General features: G+C 46.6%; 1 protein-coding gene across 2 annotated transcripts in view; it reads left to right on the forward strand.

Moving 5' to 3' along the window:
* The window catches only part of LOC146799914 (NACHT, LRR and PYD domains-containing protein 12-like), a 1,343,351-nt gene that overhangs the window by 633,159 nt on the left and 694,011 nt on the right, over positions 1-16,181 (forward strand). For both annotated transcript variants that reach the window (XM_085620847.1, XM_085620846.1), the window contains 3 exons: positions 6,707-6,874; positions 7,222-7,413; positions 7,896-8,066. In XM_085620847.1, the coding sequence (XP_085476973.1) occupies positions 6,707-6,874; positions 7,222-7,413; positions 7,896-8,066 (531 nt within the window). The remainder of the gene's footprint in view (positions 1-6,706; positions 6,875-7,221; positions 7,414-7,895; positions 8,067-16,181) is intronic.

Raw genomic sequence — 16,181 nt, forward strand, 5'->3', positions numbered from 1 at the left:
CGTTTGAAGAATAATGTCTCGGTCACGGAAATTAAACACTCGGGCAAGAATTGGTCGAGGGGGGCCCCCGGACGAGGGCGACCCCCTGGCACCCGATGGGCTCGTTCAATGGAAAAACACTTGGAGAGCCCCCGAGGCTGTAGGTGTGTGAGGACCAGGTCCTCGACAAAGAGGTCCTCTGCCGGCCCCTCCGCCCACTCCGGAACTCCAATAATTCGAACGTTATTCCGGCGCATCCTGCCTTCATAATCGTCCAGCTGCCGGGCAAGTACCTCATGGGAGGTGCGCAGGTCAGCGACCTGTCGTTTGAGGAGGCCAGTATTGTTTGACAGTTCTTTGGTGACACTTTCCACTGCCCCCACGCGGTCGGCGATCTTTCTCACATCCTCACGGATCAGACCCACATCGGTGGCCACAATATCTATCCGATTTTCGAGGGACGCCTTGACGGCAGTGATGGCGTCGAGGAGGTCTTTGTTCATCGGGTCTACCTTACCGTCCGAAGCTGGAAATCGAGGCCCTCCTAGCCGGTCCTTCACCCCGCTGTCAAGTAGCTCTGTATAGGTGGCTGGCCCCCCCTGTTGCTCTCACCCCCGTCGGGTAGTATCCAACTACCCGGATCAGACTGCTGGAGCCGGGGAGCCAGAGCATCGCCCCCACCACTTGGGACAGGCGCGTCGATCGTGCCGACACCGCCGTCGTTAAGGTCTTAGTGGGACATCCCACCGCCGGGGAGAACCTTCACACCGCAGCGGCCATGCCACTCCAGGGCCGCAGTCCGGTCTCTCCACTCCCCGCTGCGCCCTCGTTGCTGCCGCCAAAGTTTGAGAACTGGGCTGGCGGAGCGCCTGTCCGCGCCCACCGGTTCGCCCCACAGTGTCACGAAGGCACCAAGCCCCCCGACTCTACCTCTAGAAGCGGCCAATCACTTCCACTGTCGCACTGCTTTCCCACCCCTGTCGGGGCGCATCCATCATCGACAGTGCACCGGGCAGACTACCCAGTCCGGAGCTCCGTCTCGTCTTCCTTTTAATTGCGCCGCAAATCACCCCTTGTCACCGTTGGAATCTCTGAGGTACCGGGGAGGCCACAGGATCCTGCAGAGCAAGCCACCGTACCGGTGGGGGCGCCGCGCAGCAACTCGCCGCTCTCCGGAAATACCAGGCCGCCGCCGCGGCCCCGCGTGATCGTTTTGCCCGTCTGGGCAGTGCCTCTTCCTGCCTGGCAATCGTCCAGCACTCGGGGATTAGAGCCAACAAGCTCCCCGGCTCCACCTTTAGGAGCGGTCAATCACCACCACAGTCTCACTTCTGTCGCACCCCCGTCGGGGCTCATCCACCACAGACTGCGCACCGGCCAACTCACCAGGCCCGGGGCGTCGCCGCGCCAGTCTTTTAGTTGTGTTGGAGATCACCCATTGCCGCCGCAGGAGTCTCCGAGGTGCGGGGGAGGTCACAGGATAGTGCAGAACCAGCTTCCGTGCTGTTAGAGGCGCCGTGCATCCACCCGCTACTCCTCGGAAATACCAGGCCGCGGCCTCTCGTAGTCGTTGCGCCCGTCAGGGCAGCGCCTCCTCCGGCCCGACAATCGTCCAGCTCCCGGGGAATAGAGCCCAGTCTCGGCCCCACCTCCGATCGGCCCCAAATTTCGCTGTCGGGTCGGCAGGAGCTTCGGAACCACCAGGGACAGCTCACAGCACGGGTCGGGACCTTGGGGCACGGATAGTCAGGATAATGCGGGAGTGGAGCCACAGAGCTTTGCTACTGAACGGCCATTCCCGTCTGCAGCAAGCCCCGCCCCCTCCACCCCCATTCTTGACATTCTCACCCCTCCAGGGTACACCATCATCAAGACAGACCAATCAAAACGGGGGGAGGACTAGCCATCATACACAAGGCAGGAATACAGATTACCAAACTTAAACCTGCAGGATACTTATCATTTGAATACCTTGGTGTCGAACTCACTGCCAAGGTCACCTCACCCATCAAATTCCACACCATCTACCATCCTCCTGGAGAGCGTACCCTTTTCCCTGAAGAACTAACAGACCTAATAACACGGTTCCCCATGACAGACACTAAAGACGTGTTCCTGCGTGACCTCAATATCCACTGAAACGACCCAGAAGACTCCACTGTCCAGAACCTATCCAACCTACTTGAAATATACAACCTCAAACAACTCTGCAATAAACCAACTCACATCAAAGGTGCAACACTGGATGCGATCATTACCAACAATGATCTGGTCTCTCTGAGAGCGATTTCTCCCGTTGACTGGTCCGACCACCACCTCATTCTGTTCAAGATTGATGCACTTGTCTTCCACAACCTATTTGTGATGACAAACCTAAACACTGGACCATAAATATCAAAGCAATCCCTTTATCCGAACTTGAATCCAGGATTCATGCCCATCTTCAACTCCAACCCTCATCATCGACGGCCGATGACCTCACTACACACTTTAACTAAAAAATGACAGAGGTTCTAGACCAAGTAGCTCCTCTCAAACTCAAACAATTGAGGCAAACCAAATCTAAACCCTGGTTTCACGTGGATCTGAATGAGGAAAGGCGTCAACTCAGACAAACGGAAAGGTCTTGGAGACTAAACCCCTCGACCTTACACCTAGCGCAACTTAGATTTGCTCGGCAAGCATACAAAAAACACATTTTCAGTGAAAAGGCGTCTTTCTTCCGCAGCCAACTAGATCTGGCGAAAAACAGACCGAGAGAACTTGTCAACATTGTCAAAAGCCAAACTAACTGCACTCCTTCTCAAGAAATCAAAGCCACCAATGAGCGATGTGAAGACATTCCCACCTTCTTCACTAATAAAGTCTAGAAAATTGATCAATCCTTCATCCAGACCTCTAACCCTCCTTCCCTCTTAACCTGCCCCACTCTAACCACCCCTGATCATTCAGAAAGAGTTCTTACCAAGGACAATCAGGTCTGCTTCCAACTAAAAAACAATGCACATTGGTCCAACTTTGAGCTAATGTCGGAAAATGAGGTTTTCAGTTTAATTTCTAACCTAAAACTTTCCTCCAACACTATGGACCCCATCCCATCCACAATCATAAAAGAACTTAACCACACCATTTTCCCTTTCTGGAAAAAAATCATCAATGCCTCTCACCTCAGGCTGTGTCCCAGATTCCCTTCAACTTGGACAAATCACACCCATTCTCAAAAAACCAGGGGCCGACCCTAATGATCTCAACAACCTCAGACCTATCTCCAACCTCCCATTCCTTGCTAAAACATTGGAAAAATGCGTTCTCCACCAACCCAACAAACACATTGATGAGTTCAACCTCCTCAACACCTTTCAATCAGGATTCAGGAAAGGCTGTAGCACGGAAACAACTATGCTCAACGTCTCTGACGATATTCACAAGGCTTTAGATGAAGGTGATGCCTGCCTACTCATCGCTATTTGAGAATCGCAAATGGAGATGTTGATACATATGCCCCTAAGTCACTGACTCTGACCAAAGTCAGCTATGCCCAGATCGAACGTGAGGCCCTCGACATCAAGTGGGCATTTAGTCACGTCCATTTACACCTGAGCGGCCAACCCTTCACAGTCGTGACCGACCACCAGCCACTGGTCCCACTCTTCAAATTGTCGGCTCCTCACCTGCCGCCGTAGGTCGAACGATGGGCAATCCAGCTGCAACACTACCAAATGGAGGTAGTCTACCGCCCAGGGGCTAAAAGACCCACAGATTTCTTATCCCGACACCCCATGCCTGTGGAAGAGCATGACATCCCAGAGGGCTCGGAACAACACGTCTGGATGATCTTGATGGCAGCATGTCCACAGGCGATGACACTCGATGACATCAAGAGGGTAGCAGAGCTTGACCCAGTCAATGCAAAAACTCTCCAGGCCATCCAGAAAGGGTCGTGGCTGGAATTGCTCCAGCACGCAAACGCCTGGGTTTCAGAAGACAAAGAGGAGTTGACCAAGATGTGGAGGGTGCAAAATGAGCTGAGTGCCACTCAAGATGGAATCCTGTTGCGAGGCTCTCGCCTCGTGATCCCACCGACACTAAGGCAGCAAGTCACACGGCTAGCTCATGGCTACATCAGGGAACCACCATGATGAAGTCCAGAATGAGGGAAAAAGTCTGGTTTCCAGAGCTAGAAACAATGATGGAAGACTTAGGGGGTCATTATGATAGCGGGCGGATCGCCACCACCCGTATTGCGGTGGCGATCCGCCCACCAAAACCTACCGCCCACATGACTGAGTATGGATTTCGGGAGCTTCCCCGGAGGGAAAACCACGCTCGTCCTTGTGGATGCCTATTTCAAGTATCCAATAGTGGAAACCGTCCCCTCAACAGCCTTTACTCATGTGGCTCCTGTCCTTGAGAAGGTGTTTGCAACCTTCGGATTCCCAGCTGAGCTCAGGTGCGACAATGGACCCCCATTCCACGGAGCAGAGTTTGCCGAGTTCCTTAGCCAACGTGGAATCCAACACCACCCAATCACCCCACAGTGGCCACAGGAAATGGTGATGTGGAAAGGTTCATGTACACGCTGAACAAAATGCTGCGCATTGCCGTGGCTGAACAGGCATACACTGAACACCATCTAAACTCATTCCTTTGAGAATACCGGAGCACCCTTGATTGCACGAAACTACAGACTCTCTGGGCATTGATGTTCAAGGTCCACGGAGAGACCTGATCCCTGTCTGCCCGGGCTGAATGCCTCCACCCCCTGACATGGGCACCCAGGACCGTCGACCAGGCGGCAAGTTCCATACCACCCACGAACCAGGAACCTGGACAGTCGTTGTCAATAGTGGCACCATGGTAACCGTCCGAAAGGGGAAGGAGGAATAACGCTCAAAATCTCTTGGTTCAAGGAAGTGTCATCCGCTCACAACGAGCAGGACCACAAGGACCTTCAAGACCATGACAGGAACATCTTCAGCCCTGCCTGCGAACGACTCAAGGACCCGGATCCAGAGGGGTCTCAGGGACTTTCCCAAGATTCTCCAGCAACCACGCCTCAGTGGAATGAACCATCTATACGAAGCCAACCCCACCACTACAGCGTCAGGCCAAACCCTCAGCCTAGTCGACGGTTTCAGGACTTTGCGTATTGAGCAGAAGAGACTCTTTCAAAGACCAAGTTTGGGAGGAATGTAACAGGTCAGCGGTCCTGTTATCTGATGCCGGAACCGGAATTTATGTGTGACACATCATCCAAGGGCGAGGTGTGAGCCGCGGGGCTAAATAAAAGGGGAGGACCGCACGTGGTTCATCTCCCAATCTATCCACCAGTGTGTGTGCCTTGTAATGAATGTGCCCCTAGTTGTAGGCCCTGTCACCACGTTCCCGTCACCACACTCAGCGCCTGCGTAGAGGAACGGGCCAAGGTTGCAGGAGCCACTCCGGTTCTGGTGTCAGGCTCCCACTGTGCCCAGATGAGATGCTGCTGTAACCCCTCGGGGGTGGCATGGAAGCAAGGGACCCAGCTACACTCGGGTCGGGTTGATAACCCGTGGTCCACCCTTTGCTTTGTGGTGGTGTCTGCTGGAGGGTCTCCAGGCAGTTGAAGGGCCCACAGGAGATTGGGGTGAGTTGGATCACAGTGTTGGGGAGGGGGGGCACTGGCATTACGGTGACCCCCGATGCAGGCTGGCGACCAGGATAAATGCAGATTGTTGGGCGGACGGTTGGAGCACTATCAAGGTGCATCCACCGTCTTGACCAGCTCAGCCTGCCCCTTTCAGAAATCATTCATGTATTAGCTGGAGGCTCAACTACTGATTTTAACAGGTGTCTTTTAGGAATGTGGAGATACAGCATTGAGTCCGTGACCACGCAATAACGATCCATTCAGCCCCGGTGGTGCATTTGGTCTAGTTATGGTTACAAATTAATATCGAGCTCAGAGATTGACCTGTAAAGAGCTTGAATGTGTGCAGCGTCACAGCGCATGTAATACTACATGCGCTGGAACACCAGGCCACTGCTGGAGACTTTAAATCGGGAGTCTCCAACCTTTTGTGAAGTGTGAGTCCTTATGTTTAATGAAAATAATCCGGAGCTACTAATATTAGTGTTCCATGGTGACCCCTTCAGACAAAATTACATTAGTGGACATCAAATGCAAGGTTACGAGCAGTGGGAGTTCATCAGGCATGGTTGCCAGCAATGATGTATCAACGTGGATTGCCTCTACATCGGTCCAATGCGCCTGGCATCAAGGTAATACTATGAGTGATAAGTCTCCCCAGTGCCACATGATTTATTACTCAAATATCAGCTTTAAATGTAATCTTGAAATTCCACAATGTTCTCAAAGCATCAACTTATGAGTTATTAAATTTCACACATTTTCATCTCAAATGCACACATTTCAATTTTGATAAACATATCTTAAATTAACCTAGCAATGGGCTCTAATTTAGTTGACTTGGCTGTACACAGGAGAGTTGCTTACAGGTAGCTGGAGAGCTACTAGCAGCTCACAAGCTACTCATTGGAGAAGGCCGGGGTAGTATAAATACCCTTCAAATGTCTTTTAAAGATGTGTCTGGGGAGAGGACTGGCACCGCTGGTGGCTTGAGCTGTAGATGAATGAGCTCACTGATGGGCTGAGGCAAAGATCCATCCAAAGTTGTGACTTCCTTCCCAAAGCTCTGCTTCATTGCTTCATCTCTTCCTTCTGTAGGATGGAGCGCTGCTCTCTCACTGCTTCAAGCTTCACAGACATCGCATCTGTCCTCAAAATAAGCACACCCCTCACGGAGCTCGACCTGGCCTCTAATGACATGGAATACCCTGAAACGGAGCTGCTTGAAGTATTGCGTCATTCAAATCGCACATCACTCAGTCTGAGGTATGAAGATCTTTGTTTCATTCTGTCTTTTTTTAATAGTGAATTTCAATAAATCATTTATGATTTAGCTGATAGCTCAGGTATTTGTTTTAATGAGAGTCTTTGGCAATGTAGAATAACAGTATATAGTTCGCGTCCCATTCACCAGCCATGGTGCAGATGGTGTTGTTACAATTTAATATGAATATTGAGGTCAGGTATTGGCCTGCAAGGAGCTGTAATGTGTAAATGACAGTGCTTAACTAAATACTGCGTGTAACTAAAGGTGACTTGAGTTTTAGACGTGGTCACTGAGAGGAAATGACAAAAAGTTATGACATCCCTTCTCGTGCTCTTCATTGTTTCAGAATTTCCAACTCGTCCTTGAATTTATGCTCTGATGGGTCTATATTTTGGAGCTGCCCACAAGCTATGACAAATGATCGTTTCGAAATCCGCGCGTTGATGCTCGATGAGAGCTGGAAGCTGCAGGAAGCCTCTGGAGAAGCAGAGCTGTCTGAGGGGTCGAAAGATGGACAACGCAAAACACTCTCTGACATGTATGGAAATGTGTCTTTCATTTATTTTTTCAACAATAAATTAAGAGGAATCATTCATGTTTTAGCTGGGGGCTCGGGTATGATTTTAATGGGTCTCTTTAGTAAGGTGGAGTAACAGTTTCTAGTCCGTGTCCACTCGTCAAGCGAGCCATTCAGCCCCGGTGGGGCATTTGGTCTAGTTATGGTTACAAATTAATATCGAGCTCAGAGTTTGACCTGTAAAGAGCTTGAATGTGTGCAGTGTCCATTACTGTGCTCTAATACTGCATGCGCTAGAAACACCAGGCCCCTGCTGGAGACTTTGACATAAATACCCTGCGAGAGGGCTTTTATACTGCACAGGTGCATGTGAGACGAGGGAAGTTAGTAAAGGTGACCTGAGTGGTTGGTCCGATCACTTTTGAAAAAGAGCTAAAGATAATCCAAAGCTGTGAGATCCCTCCTTGTGCTCTGCTTTATACCCTTATCTCTTCCTCCGGCAGGGCGGAGAGCTGCTCTCTCAGCGCTTCATGCTGCAAAGACCTCGCCTCTGTTCTCAGCACAAGCACATCCCTCACAGAGCTCAACCTCAGCCATGTTGAGCTGGGAGAATCTGCGGTGACAGAGCTGTGTGAAGGACTGAAACATCCAGATTGCAAATTACTGCTTTTGAGGTATTGTCATCTTATAATTGTTTTAAAAATGCTAATGTAAAAGGATCAGTCATGTTCTAGCTAGAGGCTCAGGTATTCCTTTTAATGAGTGTTTTCAGTTATGTGGAGCCACAGAACAATCTCATGCCAGCTCAGCTAGGAGTCAAGTCAAGTCGAAATATCTTTATTCGACTCAATTAAACTCATACAAAGAGATTAAAAACATTTCATACAAAGAGTTAGGAACATTTCATGCATGTTAAAATATGACAATAAAATAATTTACATTAAAACAAATCTAGGCATACAAAAGTTAAAAAGGAATAACGATGGGTCTAATGGGTATGTTTTTCCATCCTAACTGCAGCTACCAAGAAATTGGCTATGCAAAAGGTGATATGTATGTTGGGCAATGATTGCAAGAAGAGCAGAGCCGGTCTCACTTGTGTGAAGCCCGCCTCCTTCAAGGCTGGTACCAGATATTTTTTCCTTGACTCTAAATAAAACCCACAAAACATAACAAAATGCATGGTGTCTTGGGGTGAGAAATGATCGCAACTGCAGGGTAAGGCTATTTCCGGTTTTTCCCATGTTTTAAAAGTGCCTAAATAAAAATGTAACAAATTAAACCTGAACTTGGTTAAAAGAAACCTATGGAATGGATTTGTAACGAAACCAAGATACGGTGCTAAAGAAAATGAATTAACAAGTAAGTAATGGCCCCTTACTGATGGTTTCACTAATTCCCTTTCTTCACAAAGTGCTCCTGCCCTCCCCATAAAATGCTTTTCGACAAGATCGATGTCTTGGACCTTGATATCTTGTGGGGAAGTAAAGAGCTCTGGTCATCCCAAATCTGAGAATACCTTCAACAGATAGGCCAGCCAGGGGATCTTTTTACAATGGTCTAGGGACAAGACGTCGGACATGATCTTATGGTTCAGTGGGAGGTCTTCATTAAGCCACGTCTTTAACCAAAAGATCAGGGGAGCCATATTCAACCCATCAGTAAGGAAATCTAGGCCCACCTCCAAGTGTATTGAGTAAGTTGGTGTTGACTGCGGCACAGAGAGGAGTGTCCGTATGAATCTGTTCTCCGCTCTCTGGATTGGTTCCACGTTTACGTAGCCCCAAATTGGTGAACCATATAACGCAACGGCGACAGGTTTACTCTTGTAAATTTTTAACAACGCTTCCATGGGCCTGGCACCTAACCTGCCCGCAAAGCCCATGAGGGCAGACGATGATCTAATAACCGCCAACCTCTTCGCCCTCACTTGAGGACCCCAAGTTCCTCTCTGGTCAAAAAGTACCCCCAAGTAGGGAAAAGTGTAAACTCTAGAAACCATATCCCCTCTACACGTAAAGGTTATTGTTCTCCTCTTACTACTTTCTCGGCCCACCACCATGCTATGCGATTTACTAGCATTTATTTTTAAATCAAGCTGTTCCATGAATGTGCCAAAAGCATTTAAGAGGCGTTGAAGGCCGACACCCGTGCGTGCAATTAGCACGGCGTCGTCCGCGTACAGGAGCGCTGGGATCTTAACTGCTCCCGCACGTGGAACGTCGACTTCCTTCTCCTCCAAATGTGCACCCAGACAGTTAATATAAATTGTGAAGAGCAGAGGGGCCAATATGCAGCCCTGCCTTACCCCCCTCAGGGATTTGAAAAGGGACGTGCACCTACCCTCATTTGTGACTCGTACGGCCGAAAAAAGCTCCTGGTGTAGGGAAGCCATAAATCTTACCAATGCCTCGTCAATCCCCATTTTCAGCAAGGTCATCCATAACTTAGCCCTGTTCACCAAATCGAAGGCCGAGGAGAGGTCCATGAATGTTAGAAACAAGGACCCCTCCTTGGCCACCGTATACTTTGATATGAGCAGGTGTAGGTTGGAGCATTGTTCGATTGTGCCTTTCCTCTCTCTAAACCCATACTGGATCTCTGACAACCCTCCACAACTCTCGACATTATCCCTCAGCCTGGACAAAAGGACTCTGCCTAAGATCTTCACCGACGAGTCCAAGAGGGATATGGGCCTATAACACCCGGGGTCGTCCCGCTGGCCCTTTTTAAAGATGGGGACGATGGTGGAAATGTCCCAGGAAGATGGTGTAGGGTTGCTATTAACGGCGGTAAAGACGTTGGCCGATACCTCTGCCCACAACTTTGGGGCATGTATAAAAAAATCGGCTGGCACCCCGTCGGGGCCCGGGGCCTTATGCTTGGTTGTGGCCAAGATAGCTTTCTCCACTTCTGTTCTATAGAAATGAATAGGAGTGGCGTCTAAAGTGGCCAGCGACACATCCTGGGTTGCCTGATCATTATCCCCATACACATTTTTAAAATGATTCAACCCCTTGTCATCTGGGATGACACAGTCCATGGCCTCGTTATTTTGGTCGGAAAAGAATGGTTGTTTAATTATTTCCCAGAATTTCCGACTGTCCTTCAGGACAGCCACGGATAGGAGATTTTCCCAGGCTTCCCGTTTGATGCTTTCTTGTCTGATTTTTATAGCTGACTTATAGGTTTTCCTCAATCTAACAATCTCGCCCCTTACCCTAGGTATTTTTTTCAAAGCTACCATCAGAGACCTGTGTGCTTTTGAACATGCGGTGTCGAACCAGCGCTTCTTATTCGGTTCTCCTTTCTTTGATTTAGCCAGGAGGTTATGCGACACCTGCCCACAGATCGACTCAAAGGCCCCTATAGTTTCACAACCCGGGGCACGAGGGTTCTGGCAAACCTCAACCTGTTCCTTAATTTTCGGGAAAACCTCAGCATAGAAGTTTTCTGGGACCACCTTAGCCCACTTAACTCTCCTACCCTGATCAGAGGTACGCAAAGTATGGTCCGACCTCACTTTCCACGGATTTGGCCCCATGTAATCTCCCCAAGCCACTTCAAGTAAGACAGGGTTATGATCACTGTGGTGAGATAACACAGTGCAGTAGGAAAGCACCTGGTTGAAAATACCTTGTGTGGTGAAAATATAATCAATTATGGTTCCGGGATTGGTGCCAGTGAAGGTAGCTATTCATGGGCCCCCCTCTGGTTCGTACAAGTTAAAATTTGCCAGGAAGTCCTCTAGCTCCTCTCCCTCTGTGGTATGTTCGAAGTGAGGTCCCTCGGGACCATCACCCCATTCCTTGTTACTTAAACTACATGCTAACGTGCAGGGATGAATGTTAAAATCGCCTAGTAGGATATACTCTGTGTCAAGCTGAGTAATCTGGCTGCCTGACCTTAATATAGCGTCTAAAGTGGCGATATTGCTACCGCTGTTGTCCCTATTCCCTGAGTTATAAAAATTGATGTATAAGGACCTCCTAGTGGGGTTAATCTCTCTCTCTACGATAAGTATGGTATGCGAGTCAGTACTAATCTGTTTTAGGGAGCCCTTCAATTCTAGAGAGAATAACAATAACAGGCCTCCCTTAGCTCTGCCGCTGCGGCTAGGAATAGCCGCCTTGGCGAAGCTAGTGAACCCATCCCACCAAAAGTTAGCAGTTGTATCCCAGGTTTCCTGGAGGGCAATAATGTTATGTCTTACGACAAAGCTTGACCACTCCTTATCATTACGTTTGGAATTAAGTCCCACTACATTCCAACATAGTATCTTGCATGTTTCTACAGTTCTCTTCGCCACAAAATCGGTCAAGGGGACCCATAAATGACAACGTCATGTTTAAAAAACACTAGAAAACTCGTTATTAAAAACATAGCGACAACGGGAGAAAGTAGTAACCACTATTACAAATGAAACAATAATTTTTATGTTCAGGTGAAACAGTGGTGACCCTCATCAATGCTCTGAGGTGAAAATACTCTTTCCACAGATAATTGACTTTATTCTGCTTTTACTAAACAGAATAGTACTTTAAAACAATGCCAGCAAAACAATCAGTCTCCTAACACCAAGTCTATACAATCACACGGAAACCTCTTGTGAAACCACCTATGCCCAGAGTCCGTTCAAAAAGCCTCTCTGGCAGGCTTCTATTGTCCATCAAATCTTCTTCTGTTGTTTTCTTTCGCATGGGCCTCTTCATTCAAGCCTTACATGGGAAAAGTACTGCTTAGTTGGAGTGCCCTCCTGGCAAACACCCACAGCTCACTCGAAAAAAAAGTCTCAATGTCTCAAGGCAGTGCGCCAGTATTTTTCCTTTGCGGCAGGCACTACAGGTAGTGTACTCTCCATTGATCAAGGGCACAGGTCATCTCGTGCAGATTCGGGACCATTCTCATACTCCAACACTCGTCATTCAGTGTCAGAGGACGCTCAGACTGCTCTTCTATGGGCACTGGAATGTAGTGCCTTCTGTCAATCTTGGATCCGCCGGTGCACTGCACTTCCATTGAAGCAAAGGAAAAGAGGGGGTGTGTGTGGCCAAAAACTCAGACCAAGGGGCTCAAGGGACTGCACACTGTCAGAGGTTACCAGCACATGACAGGCGCTCTTGTGCACTGAAATTCTGATTCTGTGGCAAAACCAGCTCCTCCATCTTTTCTGATGTTTAACGCCTTCTGATGAAGCAAGTGTGATGCTTTAAACAGTTCATTGTATAACAAGGGGACTGTAAACAGGTGGCCTGTGATTTTCAAAGGAGTGGCCACACGCCATGGGACAATTTTCGTCTAGAATACACTGTCTTTCTCAGGAAGCAATACAAATAAAAAGGCAGTAGGCAAAACAGTGCCTCTAAGCTTTTCAATTGGGTTTCCGTGTGAGAGCCTCCATCATCTAAGGGTAGATAACTACACGAGAATTCTATCTAAATGGATGTCTTCACATATGGTGGCATTGTCTAATAGGGCAAAAATATTTTTTTTCAATGATTACATATAAGTGTTTCTAAATTCCTTATCTAGGACATCTCAATAGAGAAATCACATGGTACAGATTATCATAGGCATGTAGAAACCTTTCACATCAGGTGCACTAGGCAATACACAGGCTAATAGTCAGATATGAAAACAAAAGACAAGAACTAGAGGGTCCTGATATTTGCATGATTAGAAACTTCTGATCCCACCGAAAATTAAAGCAGCAGGAACAAAAAGGGTAAAAACCACATTAAAAGATAGACATTGAAAATTCGTCATGTTCAAAAAAAGGGTAAACGTAAGTTATCTCCTATCGGGATGGAAAACTTGTCTTACTATAATATAATATACTTGACAGTCAGGCTGGAAAACATTGAAGCAGGCCTAGGGACAATTCTTGAAAACCAGTCTGGTCATACAAGAGGGCATTATACATAATATGGAGGTTCCTGGTGCATCACTGCAGTCTGGAAGTGTGTACCTGAACAATACACCTACAATAATAAATGGGCTGACTGGTGAAAGGAATACGGAAAAGGGAATTGGAACTAGGACACAACTAAAATCCCCAATAACTAAGCGTAATGCGACATCGGTCAGGGAAGAAACAAAAGCAATCAAAAAATAAAAATCTATAGGAAGGACAAGAATTTACTTGAGTGATAGTCAGGCATGTGACACTACACCAAGGGTACGGGTGATACACAAAAGGCCAAAGTTACATACATTTTAACTCTACCGCTGGCGAATATACCATATACGGTAATCTTAGCTAATGTTCCAGTTCCTTCTGCAGGGAAAAATGAAAACCTAGTTTTCTTGTAAGGAGCAAAGGCCATATGCTACTTAGGAAACAGGACACCATTAACTAATGTAATATAGAAATTAGGCCACCTTTTTAGTCACAGATCTATAATTTCATCCTTAGGTCCAATCAAGGATACGTAAATGTAGGGCTGCCTGTTCCTTTAAGGGAAGGGCAGTAACGTGACACACTTCGATCCTGTAGATCTCTTTTAGTTTTCTGTAATACCATTATAGCCAATTTAGACATGCACTGGTGAAGTGTTGTCTCTCATGCTCACAGCATGAAATATCATTAGCTGTGGAATTTAGTAACCAGAACAAGTTCAACCAACTGTTGCGTAGCGATGGGCATCGTCATGACCATCCCCTCACAACAAAGGTAAACTTGTAATAGTATCAAAAAGCAGCAACAAAAACAACGAAAACATGCAAAAAATAATAAAAACGCACAAAACGTCAAGCCATCAGATATACTTGCTGTATATCAAGCACAAAAAGCATAGACAAAACAATAGCATATGTAATAAGCGGTGACACACAAACACCATGTCATGTACTTTATGCACTGTAAAACTGCAGCCCAAAACCCAATATTTGGGCCTGTTTAATTTGTCAGGTTTAAAATCCTTACCCTCCTTTTTGACAGTAGATCACCAGGCAATGGAAATCTGCTGTCAAATATAACTTTACTGTCTCTCTTCTAACATACAGGACCAGCAAGACCAATTCATGATAGAACCAAATACACAAAAATAAATTGCCATTACTTAACTGTTACCCTTGTCAGTCTTTCCAACATCCAGCCACTTTAGTTTTACCTGTCTGAAAGTAAAAATCGTTACATGACACTCCATATTAATTTGGCACCTACAATTTCCACTGTGAAAAATAATCCTTAATTAGGAAAATCGCTCTCACTGAGGCATGTAGCCGTCAAAATTTTGGGAAAAAGGGCTGCATTTTATTTTCTGTCTAAGACTTACTGCAACACTTCGTTTTCTGTTAAATAAAAAACCACTAGCAGGCAACATTTTATTTTAGAGCGAGACACATATGTATCAGTTCTGCAAAGCATTTAACATGATCTTTGGGCTTTCAAAAGAAACCCCTTTTTCTATATTTTCCCTTTGGAATTAAGTTCTTTAGTTTTATTGATGTTCTTGTGGAGAAACCAGAAACCCCACCTTTAGAGGCCCGTGCAGCAAGGTCATTCGGCATTCCACAGAGGCAAGGCCCTAATTTAAAAGGTCATAAATGTCAACTCCATTGTTTACGGGAAAGATAGCATCTCAGGAGCGTGACCGAGCCAGCCTCTGCAGCTCTCCCAACCCCCAGCTTCTGACACTCTGAATTCGTCAAAGCCATAAGGCCTTCCTAATTCCTCCTAACTTGCAATGATTCACTCTATTTTGAAAAATAATTTCTCCTTTTTAGGCGCTAAAATTTTTCTAATCTCTATTCCCACATTATTAAACTACATTTACTGTGAATAATTCACAAAACTTAATGACACGCACACCACTTTTTAGAATAAATCCTTGTTGCAATCCTATGCAATGGTACACATTTCATCAACCTTAAATGAATAACCTTCTCAGTAGGCCCAGCTAAAGTTAGACTGAACTCCAGCAATTGGGACCGCTTTCTGCCCCAGTCCACTGGCACTGCGAATTGCATTTGCAATGAGTTTTGATATTTTCTTCATCATTTAGTCACTTGCCTTTATTCAAGCTCTGTTTGTCGCTTTCATATTAGCATATGAAACTCAGTGCCTCCCGCCAGGTAATTACAATATTTTCACCCCTACTGCTAGAACCTGCAATCTCATCTTTCCCCTCCTACTTACTCAAACCGATACCACATTCCTTTTTATTCCCTTCGTCAATACAACCTTCCTCACGCTACTCTTCATGTCTTTATTACTCCCCTTCATCACCTCTCTTCCCTCCACGGCATTCTATTTTCCCAATTGTTCTTCTCCTTCCTACGTATTACCTAGTTCCTATAACCGTGATTCTATGTTTTTCCGCCCCTCTATCCTTACTGACTTCATCACGTACCTGCTCACAAACATCCTCTTTTTCCTTCATCAAAAAAAAAAAAAAAAATCTCCATTTCTCTTTCTCTGTGTGGGTGCTAACTTCATTAAGGCCGTTTTTTATTAACATCAAATAGTTGCGGGTTGCGACACCATATTTTATTTAATTTCTCCAAGTTTTAAAAAGGTCCTGTTTTTCATAGCGTGTTCAGTAGTATCGTGCCCAGCCTAACAGACACAGCTAAAGTTAGAACCTTCAACCCTGATATTAAAACAAGCCTTTGTACTGGCACATTGACTCATTAAATCATAAGAAGGCACAACCTGTAAATATATATCAAACCTAAATGTATGCATTTACTGAAGCCTGAGACACTTTAAAAAGTACTCTGAATGAAAGAAAATGCAATTGAAACAGTGTTTTTACCCAAATTCGACTTTTCATTTTTTTGGCATT

Source organism: Triturus cristatus, chromosome 8, assembly GCF_964204655.1.
Source record: "Triturus cristatus chromosome 8, aTriCri1.1, whole genome shotgun sequence".
Classification (NCBI taxonomy): Eukaryota; Metazoa; Chordata; class Amphibia; order Caudata; family Salamandridae; genus Triturus; species Triturus cristatus.